This window comes from Trachypithecus francoisi, unplaced genomic scaffold (assembly GCF_009764315.1).
Source record: "Trachypithecus francoisi isolate TF-2019V2 unplaced genomic scaffold, Tfra_2.0 Lachesis_group9, whole genome shotgun sequence".
NCBI lineage: Eukaryota > Metazoa > Chordata > Mammalia > Primates > Cercopithecidae > Trachypithecus > Trachypithecus francoisi.
The window spans coordinates 22,552,880-22,572,944 of NW_022681474.1; the positions used below are offsets into that span (position 1 = coordinate 22,552,880).

A 20,065-nucleotide genomic window follows, 5' to 3' on the forward strand; every position below is an offset into this window, starting at 1 on the left:
AGAACAAGACTCAGAAGTTGTACTTTTAGTTAAGTGGAAACATAGCAATGTTGTTTAATGGAGTAGTCACTTTTAATCATAGGTGCCAAAAGCTATGAAAATAACTGATTTTACTCTTAGAAATAAAATAACAATAAATATAATCATCTTTTTCTAAAGTAAAAAATATGCAACATTTCATTCATGTATATGTAATCAGAAGAAACAAAACAATTTACCTAATGACAATCATAGTCTTCCTTCAAAAGCTATACCTCAGCTTGATTATTATTTATCTTTGAAGATCTATGTTTTGTTGTTGTTGTTTGTTTTGTTTTTTTGTTTTTGTTTTTGTTTTTATTTCTGACGGAGTCTTGTTCTGTCACCAGGCTGGAGTGCAGTGGCGTGATCTTGGCTCTCACTGCAACCTCTGCCTCCCAGGTTCAAGTGATTCTCCTGCCTCAGCCTCCTGAGTAGCTGGGACTACAGGCGCGTGCCACCATACCCAGATAATTTTTGTATTTTTAGTAGAAACGGGGTTTCACCATGTTGACCAGGATGTTCTTGATCTCTTGACCTTGTGATCCACCCACCTTGGCCTCGCAAAGTGCTGGGATTAGAGACGTGAGTCACTGCACTCAGCCTTTATTTTTATTTTTTTTCTTGAAATGGAGTCTCGCTCTGTTGCCCAAGCTAGATGCAGTGGCGTGATCTCAGCTTACTGCAACCTCTGCCTCCTGGGTTACAGCAATTCTCCCCACTCAGCCTCCTGAGTAGCTGGGATTCTATGGTGTTTCTAAAGAGGTTGAAGATCTTTCATAAATAAAAAGGCAAATTGTTAAAACATGTTTTCAGCCACACTCTGTTTAGTGGCCCAAGTCATAGTTAAGAACAATCAATGAAGAAATATTTTCCTAATAATATTGGAAAAACTAGCTGGATTTTAAATATTACTAGTTCTTGATAAACAGGAGTTTTGTATTCGTATTTCTAATTATTAAACTTCTGTTAGATAATAAATTTTCTGTCCCGAAGCTGGGTGCTGTAACCTTGATTGGAGTTCCAGTTAAGAGAAGAATACTCCTTGATCAGAGAACATTTCCCAGGGAAGACATCCTGAGTTGATTATCTCTGAGGGTGTGAGTAGGATGGCGGGGGTAAAAGGGAATGCAGTAAAACAGAAGGCAAGCAGCTAAAGTATGTTATAAATCAGAGGGAAATGATTTGGAAAGTAGTTTGTAGAAAGGCAATGCAAGTTGTCAGTGACAATGTGTTTATTAATTGTTCTTTGAGTTTCACTCTCATCTAAACCCCCAGCAAATAACTCTTAGTTATTTACAATTTCCACCTTACTACAAAAATTTACCTGACTCTGAGCATTTAACTCTAAGATATCCTTTGGGTTACAGCTGACTTTGTATTAATGAAATTATTAGCTTTTCAACTTTCTAACATCATAAAAAAATTATATCTCTAATGAGGATTATTAGGAGTCTCAACATTTCAACAATTCTGCTATAACCTGATGTGGTTGCCTTGTTTTTGTCGTGTAATCCAGCTATAAGTTAATTTATCATTTTACTTTGCATTCATATAAAGAAGACACAAGGCAGAAAGCAATTAATGATTTATTCTCCCAAGGCTTCACTTTCTTGGGTTCTTAACTTGCTTCTTCACACTGATACAGTACAATGTTGATTAGAAGTGGTGACTGGCCGTTTTGTCATATTTCTAACTCAAAGGGAAAATAGTCTTTCACTATAATGTATGAGGTTAGCTATACACTATTCATGGATATCCTGTATTATTTATTCTGTATAGAATTTGAAAACCTCAATAGTTAAAAATCCAGTCAATAGTTAAAATAACTAAAACATAGTCAGATAATAAATCTATTTTGTGAATACAAATGTGGTTTAATTTAAAGAAATCTATTAATGCAGTTAGTAGCACTGGTACTGAAGATCACTTGGTCATCTTGACAGATGGAAAAAATATTTGATAAAATTTAACCTTTTTTTTTTTTTTTTTTTTTTTTGAGACGGAGTCTTGCTCTGCTGCCCAGGCTGGAGTGCAGTGGCCGGCTCTCAGCTCACTGCAAGCTCCGCCTCCCGGGTTCACGCCATTCTCCTGTCTCAGCCTCCCGAGTAGCTGGGACTACAGGCGCCCGCCTCGTCGCCCGGCTAGTTGTTTGTATTTTTTAGTAGAGACGGGGTTTCACCATATTAGCCAGGATGGTCTCGATCTCCTGACCTCGTGATCCGCCCGTCTCGGCCTCCCAAAGTGCTGGGATTACAGGCTTGAGCCACCGCGCCCGGCCAACCATTTTTTTTTTAAGTTAACATTAGCAAACTGAGATAGAGGATACTTACTACATACAATAATAAATATTATTTTGCAACATAAAAATATACTAAATGCTGAAGCCCAAGAAATATTAAAGTAACAAAGAAGGCAAGGATGAGATCACCATTATTATGTAGCATAATTCTGTAATTCTAGTTACAGAAAAAAGAAACATAAGTAAGAAATAGGACTCTTGGAAAGGAGAAAGAAAAGTTATTATTTGTAAATAAAAGAATCAGTTGCTACACAGCAGTCAATAGTGTTCGACGTCAGACATGACTGTTTAAAAAACGCAACGATTTAAGCTTCTTGCCGGGCGCGGTGGCTCACGCCTGTAATCCCAGCACTTTGGGAGGCCGAGGCGGGCGGATCACAAGGTCAGGAGATCGAGACCATGGTGAAACCCCGTCTCTACTAAAAATACAAAAAAATTAGCCGGGCGCGGTTGCGGGCGCCTGTAGTCCCAGCTACTCAGGAGGCTGAGGCAGGAGAATGGCGTGAACTCGGGAGGCGGAGCTTGCAGTGAGCCGAGATCCGGCCACAGCACTCCAGCCTGGGCGGCAGAGCGAGACTCCGCCTCAAAAAAAAAAAAAAAAAAAGCTTCTTAACATTAGCAAAAATAGTTACTAACAAAATTAGTAATATATGGAAATTATATAAGGAGAAGAATGAATAATGAGGCACTTGACTAACACCTGAATAAACATTTAATGGATGTAAAGTTGCATTTAGTAATATGTCAACTATTTCCACATCTATTCTCTCAAATTCACAATAGCGCTATTATTTGGAACATTAGAATGTGATTATAAAAATTGCAGAGAAGAATTAAATGTGTATGACTAGTCAAGGAAAAAATAAAAATCAGGACAAGGATGGAAGATTTAAACTCTAGGTATTATTCAACAGAGGATTCTGAGAATGTTAGTCATCTATCTGGGAAAAAATATATATGTATTTTTAAATTTGGTTCTTACTTCTCACCCTATTCCAAAATAAATTTAAAAGAGTTTAGAGAATAAACTAAGAAATGAAATAATGGGGTAGCTGGGAGAGAATCTGGCAGTTGTTTCTTTAATGCTAAAGTAGGAGAGGCTTTTCTGAGCAAAAAAGCAATAAAAGAAATTTTAAAAGAAAAGGTTGGAAAACTTCACTATGTAAATATGCAAACTGCTGTATGGCCAAAAACAAACAAACAAAAAAATTTGAATTAAAGGGAAAATTACAGACACATGGTATATTTGACAGAGATTTAATGCTCTTAGTGTATAGAAATCTTTGCTTTAACAGAAAGAACAACCCAATCAAAAGAAATGCGGAAAATAAGTGATTGTACAATTTAAAAATGCAGAAATACAAAGAGTCAATGAACATTTAACCTCACCAGTAATATAAGAAATGTTAATTAAAACATGAAATATCATTTTAATATAAACCCAAAAAAGGTGAGGTTATATATTTTATAAGGCTTAAAATGACGTATGTAATCTCATATATAGGTTGAATAAATCTCCATAAAATTATCTCTATATAATGGGGTATATGCTGTCATTAAAAATTACCTCTTAACAACAAAAACAAACATAAACAAATGGCATTGCAACAAATGAAAAAGCTTCTCCACAGGAGGGTAAACAGCAAAGTGAAAAAAACCTACAAAATAGAAGATATTGATGAACTATTCATCTGACAGAAGATTAATATCTAGATGCAAGGAACTCAAACATCCGAATAGCAAAAAACCAACAACCTAATTAAAAACTAGGTAAATGACCTGAACTGATATTTCTCAAAAGATGATATACGAACGGCCAACAAATATAATTTTAAAAATACTCAGCATAATTAATCATCAAGGAAATGCAAATCAAAACCACAATAAGGTATCATCTCACCCCAATTAGGCTAGCTATCATCAAAAAGATAAAAAGTAACAAATGCTGCTGATGAAGACATGGAAAAAAGGGAACTTTTTTACACTGTTGGTGGGCATGTAAACTGGTACAACCACTATGGAGAACAGTATGGAGGTGCCTCAAAAAACAATAGAACTACCAGATGATCTAGCAATCCCACTACTAGACATTGATGCAAAGGAAGGGAAATCAGCATGTTAAAGAGACATCTCCACACCCATGTTTATTGCAGCACTATTCACAATAGCCAAGATATGGAATTAACCTAGCTGTTCAACAGCAGATCAGTGGATAAAGAAAATGTAGTGTATATACACAATAGAATACTGTTCAGCCTTATAAAGAAGGAAATCCTGTCATTTAAAGTAACATGAATGGAACTGGAGGACATTATGTTAAGTGTTTCACCGATTTCAAGTCCAGAACAGAAAGTTTAATGCCTCACATTCTCATTCAGATACAGAAGCTTTACAAAAATAAAAGGTGATTTCATGGAAATAAAATGCAGAACAGTGGATATTCGAGGCTGGGAAGAGTAGGTGAAAGAGGGAAAAAGGGAGAGATTTGTTAAAGGACGTATATTATAGCTAGATTGAAGGAGTAAGTTCTAGTGTTCTATTAAAACGTTATCTATATCTATTATAATGATATAGAACATATAAGAGTATAACATATATAATAACATACAATAACAATATAACTATTTAACAATAATTCTATATTATAATATAGTTAGCAATAATATACATTTTCAAATAGTTAGAAGGATAATGTTGAATGTTCCTAACACAAAGAAATGACAAATGTTTGAGATGATGGATATTCTAATTAACCTAATCTAATCCCTATACATTATATGTATTAAAACATAACTACATACCCCATTAAATGTGTAAAATTGTCATATGTCAATTAAAACGTTTCCTCTCAAAGGATATTTATGGACATGGAAAAATGCCTAGACTATCTACTTGGAAAAGCAAGCTATTACATGTTGTGATTCCAATTAATTGATTAATTCATTGGTACAAGTAAATATACATTAAATAAAGTTGAGGTTGAATGTAACACTAACATGATCTTAGCATTAGGATACACCTACTTTAGTTTGTTTTTGAATTTTTTGTAAATTTCCTTCAAAATAGTTATTTTTAAAACCAGCCAATGCTATTTAACATACACGTATTATGTAGAGTTCAAATTATTTATTGGACAATATTTTTCAAACTGAGCACTGCAGGTCAGCGTTTTTACCTAGTGGGTTACAACCAGCATTTTTTAAATGAATTATAATGACATAGAAAATATATCTGTGCTTTATGTGGATCTTTAGAAAAAAGGAACAAAAAAATGAAACATTGTGACAAATATTTAGCTTCAATATGTGCACACAGATATACACGTAAATACCCAAACACAATATTAAATATACTTGCTAGTATGGTTTTTTCTAAGAGGTTCAAAGACTCTATATTGGAGAAATTTTAATTGAAGATTTCAGAGATGTTGTACTTTATGTTGCCAATGCATTTCCATCCACCTGATGCAAGTGAAACCACACTGAAAGTCACTGAGGAATTCAGATTTCACTATTTCCGCAACTGCTGGTTTTTAAAAATGTAACAAGCGCAATAACCAAGTGGGGCTTAACTTTGTGAAATTATTGAAGCTACAATGCTCTGTAAAGAATGACTGTGTGAGTCAATACACAGCCAAGCTTGCACCATTTAAAATCCCCTTAGCCAGCATATTTCAATATGTACTAGCATCACTTAAAAAGTTTCACAGGTAGCAAAGATAGAAATTGGATTTTACTGTGAGAATAGTATTGTAAGCAAATCAGTCAAGTCTTTAGAGTCAAACACTGTAACTTTTAACTATTTTCAAATGAATGAATACTTCATTTTTTCCCATTCTAAGTGTTCTAAGAAATCTTTAAAATTTAGACATAAAATAAACACCAAAGCATCTAATAATCTAGCTAGAGTTGCTGTTTCCTAAACTGGGCTTAGTGGATTGTCCCATTGTATAATTGGCTTTGTTTTAATGCATCACAATTTCAACTTGTATTTCCATCTACCTTTTTATATGTTTGTCATCCCTGTAAAGCCCTGCACATGCACAACTAAGAACATTTTGCCAACATCATCAGTGGCTTTTAATCAGAACGATTTCTGAGAAAATTCACCTATTTCCAGATAAGACTCAATATTGTAGCTTCACCCAGTGTCAACTCTTTCCTATACTACACACTCCCAAACTGAAAACAGACTAGATATAAAGAAGTGACATTCACAGGAAGAAGAACTGCAGCATGCAAAGCCAATTGCAGAAATCATTTTCCTTGTTGGAAATTTTATCAGTGAAAGATAGGGTAACAACTCAAAAGTAATGGAAATACCTTTTTTGCCTATTATTTGGAGGAGAGTGAAATAAGATATGAATTTCTTTTTTTTTTTTTTTTTTTTTTTGAGATAGAGTCTCACTCTATTGGCCAGGCTGGGTTGCAGTGGCGTGATAACAGCTCACTGCAGCCTCAGCCTCCTACACTCAACCTCCTGCACTCAAGCAATCTTTCCACTTCAGCCTCCCAAGTAACTGAGACTACAGGCATGCACCACCATGCCCGGCTAATTTTTCTCTTTTTTTGTAGAGACAGGGTTTTGCTCAGCTACTCAGGCTGATCTTGAACTCCTGGGCTCAAGAGATCCTCCTGCCTTGGCTTCCCAAAGTGCTGGGATTACAGGCATGAGTCACCGTGCCTGGCCCAATGTGATTGTGTGTGTGTGTAAGAGAGATGACAGAATTAGAAGAATAAAAGTCCCTGATGTTGTTATGCTTTATGAATACATACATATTAGGGCCACTCTAGATTCTAGAAAACTAGAGGAAAGATTGAGCTCTTACTTTGGAAAACCTTCACTTTCTGGAGATTAGATAATGTGATCCCAGTTTGCTATTTGAAACCCATCTCTAAAGCAAAGTTCTTGTATTGTGCAGATAACTATTCTTATGAACATTGGATTATGATTTCAGCTACAAGTAGCATCAAGATCTTTTATCAGAAGAAAACACACTCCACCTTCTTGCATACTCTAATGATGTAAAATTTCATAAGTGATCCTACAATATTGTCTCTGTAATAGGTTATGAATAGATTCATCTATCATTCCCAGAGCAGTATATAATAAATAGTTCAGGCATGAAAATTCTGAAAATTTTCAGGTCAAGATAGTTGATTCTAGGAGAAAAGTGTTTAGAAATGGTCTTGTCCATTTCATGCCTGAGGCCAACTAGGAGTAAGCATGCCTGTATGAGAAATGAGATATGATATTTTACTAATTTATAATTTGAAATAAGGATAATTATAATTAACAGTTTAAATTTTATGACCATTTTTCAGTTAAACTTTTTCAGTATTTCTAAAGAAAATTATTTTCCCATATCTTATAGCTCCATACTACCAGTTACCTATTTTGTCATAATAAAACATGTTATTGGCTATAATCACTGCTGTTTATCATCTCCTTTAAAATACTGATGCTTCTTTTTAAAGCGTCTTCCCACTTCTTTGATGCCGGAGGATCATTTTTTATACTTTTGCATAATGTGGCAAGAAAATTTCCTAAATGCACAGTTGACTTTTCCATTAAGATAACACACCCCGATAAATACCCTAAGGCTACAAGGATCATATAAATCACCAGATAATTCGATGTAGTATTTGTCCAAAAATCTTAAGATTTTTTTTTAAAAGATTTTTTTAAAAATCTTAAGATTTAATTTTACAGAGCTTTATTTTTACATATAGAACATAGTTAAGCAAACTACAGTAAGTGAATTAAAAATATGACCTACTTCCTGGTTTTATAAAGTTTTACTGGCACACAGTCATACCCAATCTGTTTACACATTTATCTGTGTCTGTTTTCAAGCTACAATGGTGACTAGTTGGGACAGAAACAACATAGCCTGCAAATCCTACAATATTTACTATCTGGTCCTTTACAAAAAAAGTTTGCAGGCCCCTGGTCTAGAAACTGATTTCTAATAGGGTCTTAAGATTCTATGTAGTTTCTTTGCTAAATTCTTCGTAGAAGTTTCATTTCACTGGTGGAATGAAACGTTCAATTGCTGAGTAAGACAAGCACTTCATTTTTAATCCTTATGTATTGCTTATGTATGTATTTTAACATTTACTCTATTTTCTACATAGGAATATATTACTCTTGCAAAATAATTCCTATTTCTGAAATTCTTTCTACAAAACTGACATAAGTTAGAGATACGATGAGATTTATACTTTCATCTCTTGAATCGATACATGCCACAAGCTGGGAGAATATTGTTTGTTTTCTAGGCTACCTTATTTAATGCAATTCTCTTAGTATGTTTCCTGGGGGCTTTGAAATCAACACACCATTGAAATTGAGTGGAAATTAGTATAATTAATTTGAAGTACTTTATAGCTCTCTATTAATTTGTTTTGGAATCAGATAATGGTGAGAAGAGAATAACTTGGACAGGAAAACATTAAAAACCTACTGTAGTTAGGAGTTCACATTTTGTTGAAATCAATTATGTGAGAAATAATTACAAAACCATGTAATTTCTGTACATTTTGAATAAAGATTTGGCCCATATGTGAGAGCAAGTTAGATTTTCTCTCACAATATTCTATGATATTGATTCCCAAATATGATGATAAAGGACTTTATATTATAAAACACATTTCACATTAATATGGTACATAGAATTAATTCCTAAACATTTTCCAAATCCTGTCTATGAAGTGAAAACCTCATTTACTCATTTTTCTATGATAGTCAGATTTGGTGCATGCATACTATGTACCAAAGTTATTATTAGATATAAAGGTATGATTGGGTATTAAACCAGCTAACACTTACTTAATCTTTACTAGACAAGTACTGAACTTTTAATCCTTACATAACTTCCCCCACCTCATCTTACAGATGAGGAAACAGGCTTAGAAAGGAAAAATAACTTAAGAGTACAACGTTTCAGTCAGACAGAAGGAATAAGTTTCTTGAGATATATTGCACAACACAATGAGTATAGCGTATTGTATCTTTTGTATATTTGTATATTTTAATTTCAGTTAGACAGAAGGAATAAGTTTCTTAAGATATATTGCACAACACAATGAGTATAGCATATTGTATCTTTTGTATATTTGTATATTTTCGCTGTACCTATCTATTACATATTGTATATAATGACTACATTGTATATATAGTATAGTGTATGTTTCAAAATTGCTTACAGGGTAAATTTCAAATGTTCTCATCACAAAAAGAGCAGTATCTGAGATGACGGCTATATGAATTAGCTTGATTTAATCATTTCACATTGTATACATATATCATAATATCACACTGTACCTCATAAATATATACAATTATAATTTGTCAATATGCAATGCGATCATTCAAAAAAAAAGGGAAAAGAAAAATAACTTGTCTAAGATCACACACCTTTTGTGCCCAAGCCAAAATACTAACTCAAACAATTGGATTCCAAAGCCTCACTTTTAATCATGTTCTCCTGAAAGCTTTGTAAGATAAATTCAAAAGCTACCAATTGTATTATAATAGTGGACATTTGCACTTGGTCTTGGGTGGTCTCTGAGCAAGGGTGGCTGAATCTGCTTCTTGGAGGAGATTGGGGTTGAGTTGGATTGGGTTAGCCAGTTGGGTAGGCCAGCCATATGTAATAGTGTGCTCAGAGGCAGAGTCATGAAAGAGCATAGCACCTTCGGGGAAGGGAAAACAATTTGCTGTGCTTAGAGCAAAAGGAGGGTATGAATGGGTTGTAGAGCATGGGCTACAGGAGTGAGCAAGAGGCCTGAATATATGGTAGAGGAGGTCAGTGTGGGACGAATGCCTTGAAGGTGTTTATTTACAATAAAAATTGCTGGTTTCCAATTACCAGAGAATCTTATTCAGTTAGACCTATGAATCTGCATTTGGACAGGCATCCCAGGTAATTCCATTGTGGGAGAGCCTCTTTGTGAATCACCATTAAAAATGTTGGAAAACAATGTGCTGGATAGTGATATGGTTAATGTCATTGTGCTTTACAACACACACACACCCCTACAGCACACAGCAGCTCTGTGGGGACAGGAAGGTGTTCTCAAAAGTGATTTTGGTTTACTTAGAATTCAGAAATAATGTAAAGGTGGCTTTTCCTGGTGGTTTATACAACTCTCTCTCACTCACACATTCTTGTGCTTATAATTGCTTTGGGATGCTATTTAGATTACTGGCCTCTAAAAAATGATAAAATACCAGGATCCAGTTTTATTCATTTTTAAGGCACTATATGCTGCAAAGAAGTATGAGCTTTTCAAACCAAATTTCACTTGTTTTGTCATTCTCAGTCCTTTCCATTCTAGCCCTCAGTAAATTTCAATTAATAAGAAATTTTTGTCAATAAATAAATGATGAATTACTTAATTGATTTATATTTTCAGTAAAACCTAATTCATACAACATAACTGGGGGATTATTTAATAAATCAAGCAAACTGCATTTCTGCACTTTTCCCTGGGATTAATTTAATAATTTAAAGGACTAATTATTCCAAGGTAAAATTTCAGTTGATATGCAAATTTAAGATTTGACACTGTCTTGTTAAAATATAACGTAAAATTTCGTACGTCCCATTGACTTGAGATACATTTGAAACAAAGTAAGTGAAAACGAACCATGTTTTAGGAACGATCTGTTCCATTGAATTACTTATGGATATGGTCAGGTGGCTCCCAAGAAAATTTTTTTTTCTGAAGAAAATTGATACATCCCCATCTTCCAAAACAGAATGTCAGTACATTCTTCAATGTTTAAACAAACTTGAAAGGAAAATATAGGAGGGAGCACTCATGTAATTCATCTGGAATTAAATAGACACCACACGTCAAAATCTCATTGGGTAACCAGAGATGGCCTTGACCAACTGGGGATTCTCAAATTTAGGATGCCAAATCCCACACTAATGTTTACTCCACATTTAAGCTTGTTCAACACAGATGGTAGGCATAAAATAGCTTAACTTCAATGGACCATGCCCTGAGAGAATGAGAGAGACAGTCTTCTGTGTTGACAGGAGGGTTGTTTTCACATTCCACTTGAATTAAATTATGCTTGTTCATCCCATGGTGCATAATCTCTGGCAAGGATTCTTAGAAAGAGCTATCATGAGGACTCACTGCAAAACAAGTTAAAAATAATAATAAAAAAAAGAAAGATTGCAGAGTAACGCTGTGAGCACTGTAAGAAAATATAAGGTCAAAGTTGAACAGTTTCCATTTATTTTGAAAAATATATGAGTATCTATTTAGAGTAACATCATTAACATGGATTTTTACATATTATATGTAGATATATTGTATTAGTCCATTTTTCACCCCTCTGATAAAGACGTACCTTAGACTGGGTACTTTATAAAGAGAAAGACATTTAATGGACTCACAGTTTCCCACGGCTGGGGAGGCCTCACAATCATGGTGGAAGGCAGAAGACACGTCTTACATGGTGCAGACAAGACAGATTGAGAACCAAGCAAAAGGGGAAACCCTGTATAAAACCATCAGATCTTGTGAGACTTATTCACCACCATGAGAACAGTATGGGGGAAACTGCGCCCCTGATTTGATTATCTCCCACTGGGTCCCTCCCACAACACAGGGAAATTATGGGAGCTACAATTCAAGATGAGATTTGTGTAGGGACACAGCCAAAGTGTATCATGTATGTTTATATGTTAACATTCAGAGGCAATGTGTATCTTTAATTTCAATGAACTGGCAAAAGTAGTTTGAATTTCTCATATGAAAAAGATATGATGTATCAGATAGAGTGGATAATAGGATCAATATAAGACCCTAGCTTTCAAACATTCTCAATTAAATTTGATAATTAAGACATAAGTACATGAGATTTTTACATAAAGGAGGAAAAAAATTAAAGTAAGATGTATTCACAGCAATACAGTAGCCCCCCTTCTCCAAGACCTTTAGTGGATACCTGAAATCAAGGATAATACCAAACCCTATATATACTATGTTTTCTCCTGTATATACATACCTATGATAAAGTTTAACTTACAAATTAGACACCATGGAAATTAACAACTAGTAATGAAATACAACAATTATAACAATAGAGTGTAACAAAACTTACATGAATGTGATCTTTTCCTTTCCCTCTTAAAATATGTTATTGTACTATACTCACCTATTTTCAGACCATAGTTAACCATGGATAACTGAAACCTCCTGAAAGGAATGACAGTAGTAGCAATGCTTTGTCAGAATGTGCTCTGGATAGTAATTTCTGGGTCTTAGAAAATGATTGGGCTGTGTAAGAGTACGTAGGGAAGACAGAAAATTATTCCAGTCAAGGAAGACAATATGAGTGAACACAGTCTAATTAACATGATGCTTGTTAAATTAGATCTTTTAGACCTGACCTATTTCTAGTGCAATTGGGTGTCCCCAAGAAGATACTCGGGTTCCATGGTTCACTAGACAGACTCATAGAACTCAGAAAAGCTGTTATACTCAAGGTTGCCACAGGAAAAGGAGATGAGTTAAAATCAGCAAAGGTGAAATGCACATAGGGCAGAATCCAGGAGAGACCAGGACAAGTTGCCAGTTGTCTTCTCCCAGTGGAATTACACAGATAGTACTTAATTTCCCCAATGACAGTGTGCAATAATACACAACAAGTATTGCTAATCAAGGAAGCTCACCCAAGCTTGGTCTCCAGGGTTTTTATTAAAGGTCCATTCATTGGGATAGAATGCTCTTGTGACTAATCTTATCTTCCAGTCTTCAGCTCTCCCAAGGGTCAAACTGTTACAGCATGGCCCAGGGTCCCAAGTAAATGAAGTCAGATATTCACAGTAAATCAAATTGTCAGCATAAACTATCTTCATGGCACAAGACCCACGGTAGACACTCTTACTAGGCAGGGTAGTCCAGGAGTTCAGAGGTTACTTCTCAAGAGCAGGTCAAGGGCCGGTTTTGTCTTTGGAACATGCAGGGTCTGAAAACTCCACAACTGCCAAGTTAACATTTTACTGCACAAAAGAGAAAGAGTTTGTGTGATGGTGGGTCTTCAATGAATGAGTGAAATGAACGAATGAATGAACCTGCAATCATGAAATACAATGTTTGCAAAAAAAAAAAAAAGTCTGTATTTATTTGTTTTAATGATGAGAAAAAAAGTACAAGGTAAAAGAAAATCCACTTCATAGAATAGCAATTGGTCTTACCTTTGTGCAGGGATCTAGGTATTCCGTACAGGGCAGTTTGCTTTAACAGTGATTTGGTTGTCATGTGTGATCCTAACAGTGACAGTCTAAGGAGTGAGTGATTACTTAGCAAGCCTCTAAATCTTTCACTGCTTCTCTAGTTGCAAGTTCTATAGAAGAGTTAATGTTCTGCTAAACTGAAAATGTGAGAATGAACTACCTACTAATCTTTTTCTTTTAATTTCTGTCCACCACCCTGCACCCTATCCTTCCTTTTCTGAACTGCAATGTGGTCTTCTTTGAAGATGTTCCAGTGGATTTGATCGTCATCGGCAGGACTGGGTGGACAGTGGATGCCCTGAAGAGGTACACATGCTTTATTGTGACAGAATCCTGGACCAAGCTGTCCTATATATGTGTTTATAACTGTTAATAATTTCTATTCAAAATTCATGCCCTAAAACTTAATGAAAGGAGAAGGATCCTTCTATAAGCCGGATGTCTGCACATATTAGGGGTTCAATAACTGCTGGCTATTTTTGTTAAATTAGATACCATTTTCATTACATTGTAGCAACTTGCTACAACCTGTAATATATGCAGACATTGGGCTTAACTATTTTTATGTATTATCTCATTTCATTCTCATATTCATTCTATGAAAAACAGTGCCTGCACTGTCACTACCCTCATATTACCAAGGAGAGAAAGGGGAGGAGTAAGGAGAGCTTGTGGGGAAGGGTGGAGTGTGGGTTCTTGGAGAGTCAGGTAAGTGGCTAGGGAATAGTAAAGCCAGGATTGGAATCTGTATGAGCAAAGAGCAGTTCTCTTAAATGCTTGCTATTTCTCTAGGAAGTACAAATCCATTGTTTCTCTTTGTAACTCAAACAGCAAGACCAGTGGTATTGTGGAGGGTGGAAGACTGCAGCAAATTGGTGTGCTGTAATAAATGAGAAATTGAAAAACAGTAGTTGACATAGAGAAATGGTATAATGTTAACTCTGAAGGAAACATGACGGAGACGAGAGTGCAGTGAACTCATTTAAGCAATTGGATAACAGAAACAGTTTTAACCCGTTTAAAAACTTTGCAGTGAATTGCATTTACACTATCATCTCCAGATCATATAAAGTTATCCTGTAAAGTTTGTGAAGAAAAGTTTTTACTTCTTCTGACTTCATTAAGTTTTGCGGTATGAATTTCTAATTAAAACTGCTAACAATTACGGAAGTTTTTTATTTAGCAAAGCAAGTCATGCTGAAATGCTGTTTTAAAAACTCTTCGTTCAATGGTTACTTAGAGGCTTTTTAAATTCATTTTTGGGGGGCATGTCTCATAAAGATCTTGAGCAATACATTTTTAAAAAATTCTTGAACTTTAAATGCAGTATTGCCAGTGTAGCTTTAATCAACCTTTTGACATTTCATTGAGAGAATGACAGCAGTGTGTACTCATCCATCTCACCTCACTTATCTAATAATATTGTTCAAAAGAATATTGACAAAGCCGTAGTTGTGTTTTGAGACAATCATTTCTTTCATATAATCAGTTATCTCAATATAAAATGTTAAAAATGAATATCTGTATATGTGTAAAGATTGAGAATGTAATTCAGACATATATATTTTTCTCCCAAATTTGGTTTATCTTTTCATTTTCTCTATGATTTTATTTCACTAACTTTATCAATTTGATCTGTCAAATGTATCAATCTTTTATTTTTATAAGTTTTATATGCCTGTGCATTTTGTTTTAAAAGAATTTTCCTACCAAATTTCATCTAGGTGTTATTTTTATATATTTTTTCTGAATGTTTTAAAGCTTTGTCTTACACATCAAAATCTATTCCATTTGGAATTGGTTTTTATGTGTTATATAAGATAGAGATTCAGTTTTGTGGGTTTTCTTTCCCTGATGGATAGCCAAATTTCAAGCACTATTTGTTAATTAATCCTTTCTTTTGGCAATATCTTGCAAAGCCACTTATTTTACATATACTTTCTGGGCTCTCCTCTTCTGAAGCTCTGTCAACAGCTAGATCAGTGTCCCACTGAATTAATTAGTATTGCTTTATAAGAAATCTCACTATATACAGGACACATCTCCTTACTTTTTCTTCCTCACAAGTGTTTTGGGTAAAAGGGCTTTTGTCCTTCATATAAATTTTAGACTCACCTTATCAAGATCTGTAATCCATTAGTCAATACATCTTATTAACATTTTATTGGAAATACACTAAATTATGAATTATATCACATTTCCTAATTATGGAAGCTTTTAAAATTTACCTTTTTTACTATTGACTTCTAAACTAATTGAGTCATCATCAGAGAACATGTTATGATCTTTAAAGCTGATTGGAAATTTTTCATGAACTAGTACATGGGCATTTTGTACAAAGGGTCTATGTGTGTTCAAGAAAAATGTGTGTTTTCTTGTTGGCTGGGTGTCAAGCTTGATAAATGTGCTGTTCAGCTATACTTCTCCATGCTCTTTATTTTCACCTTCTGACTTCTTTGAAAGCTTGACATTTTCATCTTTTCCTCATATTTTTAAACATCCATTATATGTAATCTGTTTCCTTATTACTCTGTGCTGTATTTGGGACAATTTCTTCAGATATATTTACCGGTTTATTAATTCTCCCTTCATCTTGTTTAATATTCTATGTAATCTACTCACTGAAGTAGAAATTCCAACAAATACGTTTTTCATATCTAAACTTTAAATTTGACACTTATTACATCTGCCAAGTATTTTATAGTTTCATTTGAACAGTTCATTTCTCAATTTTATCTTTTATGATTTTAAAAATTCCATGTATGATTTTTATATGTTCCATATTGGATGATCCCATTATCTAAAGTTTTGGTGATCTAAATAGTATGGTCATTGTTTTTACTGAGTCTTTGTCAGACAGCTATTTTTTTTTTCTTTTTTAGTGCATATTTGTCTGATCCTATTCTAAGATCTAAATAGGTAATGTTTTCCACCAAAGAGGATTTGATGATGGGATCCTTAGGATTTTCGGGTTACCATAAGTCTCTGCCCTAATATGAGGAGGAGAAGTTCAGATTTATCTCCCGTCTACTGCTGTTGCAAGGCTTGTTCTCTTTAGAGCGATATTGATTTTGGCTTTTTTTCCTCAGGGCAAATTTTGCTTTTTTACTTCCCTTAATGTATACAGCTCCTACTGTCTTTATAGCACATTGCTTTTGCTTTGTTTTATTATTATTATTATTATTTTTTTTTTAGTGGGGAGGGGAATAAACAATGGAAAGGCACCGTTGCGATATTCTTTACCTCCTGCAAATCCTGATGCTTTAAAATTCAAGTTTTATTCAGAATTTATTTGTTTTGTAATAGGAGAGCTATTTAGTTCCTTAGTCTGCAATTACTGTCTAAAAGCAATCTGAGTCCGGGATTTCACTTAAACATTAGGGTGTTTACTGAACATGGGATCCTGTTTACTGAATACTAGGTCCTGTTCATTGACAATAGAAACACAAGGAGAGAGTAATATCTGGCAAGTTCCATTCTATACTCCTTGAGTTTGAGATGTATGTGACATTCACATGCATACACCTGGTCAATAGATGACTTTTTGGGCCTGAAATCCGGAAGAGGAATGTGGACTGGAAATATAGATTTTTGAATAATCAACATAAAGATGTTCATTGCAGTCATGGGTGTAGAGGAGATTGCAAAAGATAATGCATAGAATGAAGTGGCAGATCAAGAATGATCCATAAATAAGAACCGCCCCAACACTTAAGGGATGGACATAAATAAAAGGAAATCGAGATGGAGTTGTGAGGGAGGTGTCAGAACATTGGGGAGAGTGTGTGTCACAGAAACCCAAGACAAGGGAGTGAACATCTCCACCATAGACTGATGAGGTGTCAGTGGGACACCATGGAAGATGTTGGATATTTAGCTAAGAAGATATTTAGAAACATGGGTATGAGAAATTTCAACTCAGTTGGATTTGTAAGAGCAATATTGTTATAAATGGGGAAGCTGGGAGTCTGAGAAGACCAAGGCAGACTGATCTCTCTGCAAATATGACTGTCTATGAAAGGAAGGAAAGCAGTATAATATCAGGATGCATTGGGGAGAACAGGGAGGACTGGGTTTGCAAAATAAGATTAGATATGCTTGCGTACCTTTAAGTGCTGTTGGTAAGGAGCCAGCAGAGAATTAGAGGTAGCAAATATTGTAGAGAAAGGACTATGATCACATAAGCAAATTCACAATACCTGTGAAGGTGGGCTGAGTTGAGCTAGGACATAGGTTGAAAGAAAGGCTATAGGGAAAGGTCCCCATCCATTATCAAAGAAGGAAAGAATAGATCAGCCCAGAGTCAAATAAGTATGCTGATTCATGAAGAAATTTAAAGAAATCTTGCTGATCATGTCTCTTTATCAAGGAAATGAAAGGTGAGCCCAAGGAATAAAACTGGGAGGATCATGATGGGATTGCAGTTTTAGGTAAAGTGGAGAGAGTTTGAAATTCATACTGAGCATAATGGGAGAGGTAATTAGCAAGACACAGCAGGTCTGTTGTGCCAAGTGGTATGCACAGCCCTGCTGAGGATGCAGGAGATGAGTTTGTGGACCCCCCATGGCGGGTCTGTGTGATTATTCTCCAGCTGTGCCTGGCTTTGGAGCAGACAGGGATCTTTTACTATACTGGGGATCTTCTTTAAAGGTGTTGTAGAAAAAAACTAAAAAAAAAAACAAATAGAGCAAGGTGCTTGAAGCTGTTGAAATGAGAGGTTGAAGTAATGGGGGAAAAAGAAACGAAAAAAAACAGAATCATTTTGCTAGGCTTTCTAAGTAGTCAAAGAATAAGAAGAATTGGAGTTCACAGGTACAGGGATAGACTGAAAAAGGATAACTGGGCTTATGATTTCAGATCTCAAACATTTTCCACTACAGATATGGTCCAGGGTGTGGGGATGACATCTAAAGTGGTATCTGAAAGGAAATAATTAGATTAATGGGGCTCAGAGGTGCAGGAACTAGAATTTGGGGAATTAAATGAGGCCCAGGAACTGGAATTTGGGGAACTGAATGAGAACCTAATATGTTTGGACTTGAAGTGGAGAATAAACCTGTTTCACATCCTATTAATGAAAAGGAGACTGTCTCGGGATGTCTTCATTAACAAAGGGAAAGGCGCCTAGCGCTCCACTAATGATGAGAGAAGTTTAAGAATGATATTTATTTAACAATAATTTTTAAATGTGGGGTGAGAACTACTCATGTCCAGAATAGTTATTTTCTCTACTCAAGGCCCACCCGAGAGAGGGGGGTCCATTGAGGCACAAAAGGTGGATAGAAACACCAACTTCTAAGCTATAAAAGTTTGGATGTTGGAGGTTGTTACCAGTGCAGGTTGTGGGATTTATTTTCACAAATTAAAAATTAAAAATTCAGTATGTCCCATTTCCTGATGTTTTCAATATAACTCTGCTAGGAAGAAGATGAGCTGAGTGATTACATGAGTTCTGTTCAATCCTTTTCTTATGTGGCTTTGAATATTTCATAAAGCAAAACAAAATCTTAAACATTCATTCAACTTGTGACAGATGATTTTTGAAACAGTGAAGTAGTATGGGGAAGTTAGCAAATATTTCGGATTTACCATTTTTGGTTTGATATGAAAGGAATGCACTTTTTCTCCACAAACCTGAGTATGTTTTAAACCTTATCTTTATGCACATTTTTTTTCTTCTGGTATAAATTTTCCCTTTTAACAGTGGGTCTTTCATAAATATGCCAATATAAAATTTAGGGCAAGGTAAACAGTAATATGAAAGCTTAACAGCAGTAAATGATGAAACCTAAATATCTAAAAAGGGAAAAGCCTTGTTACATCCATCCTTTTTTCTTTCCTATTTTATAAACTTCATAAATTAGCAAAATCATTAATATAGCCTTGTGCAAAAGTAATGTATTCCTTGTCTTGATGTGAGAGGCTTTTGTGCCTTATAGCCCAGCTTCTTTGATGTAAGTTCTAAAAATAGATTTACGGTCATTCAATTTGTTTTCCTTTTCATTTCTCTTACTAGTCAAAAGAGAAGATGTGTGAGAACACAGAACCAGTGGAAACTTCTTCTCGAACCACCACAACCGTAGGAGCGACAACCACCCAGTTCAGGGTCCTAACTACCACCAGAAGAGCAGTGACCTCTCAGTTTCCCACCAGCCTCCCTACAGAAGGTACCCAAGAGATAGTTTGCTTGTTTTTTTTTTTTTTTTCCCAAAGGAAGGAAGGAAAAATCACTGTGTTGACATGTACTGCAATGGTTCCTACTCTCTAGATCTCTCTAAAGTTTTTCTTTGGCAAACTGGATTTTTAAGGGATATCCAAAGGGGAAAAAGACAAAATTATTGTGAACTAAAAGTAAATGCTGGGATACTTTTAATGCACTGTGCCTTTTTTTTAAGGCACACCTTTTACCATTGATTCTGGCTTCTTGTCCTCTCCTTCCTAGAAAAGAAATACAGACTTCTTCCTGTCTGGCTAAATTTTGT

General features: G+C 35.0%; 1 protein-coding gene across 1 annotated transcript in view; it reads left to right on the forward strand.

Annotated features, from left to right (window-relative positions):
• The window catches only part of PLXDC2 (plexin domain containing 2), a 465,187-nt gene that overhangs the window by 384,584 nt on the left and 60,538 nt on the right, over positions 1-20,065 (forward strand). The window contains 2 exon segments of the mRNA XM_033209382.1: positions 13,829-13,889; positions 19,600-19,750. Coding sequence (XP_033065273.1) covers positions 13,829-13,889; positions 19,600-19,750 — 212 coding nt within the window.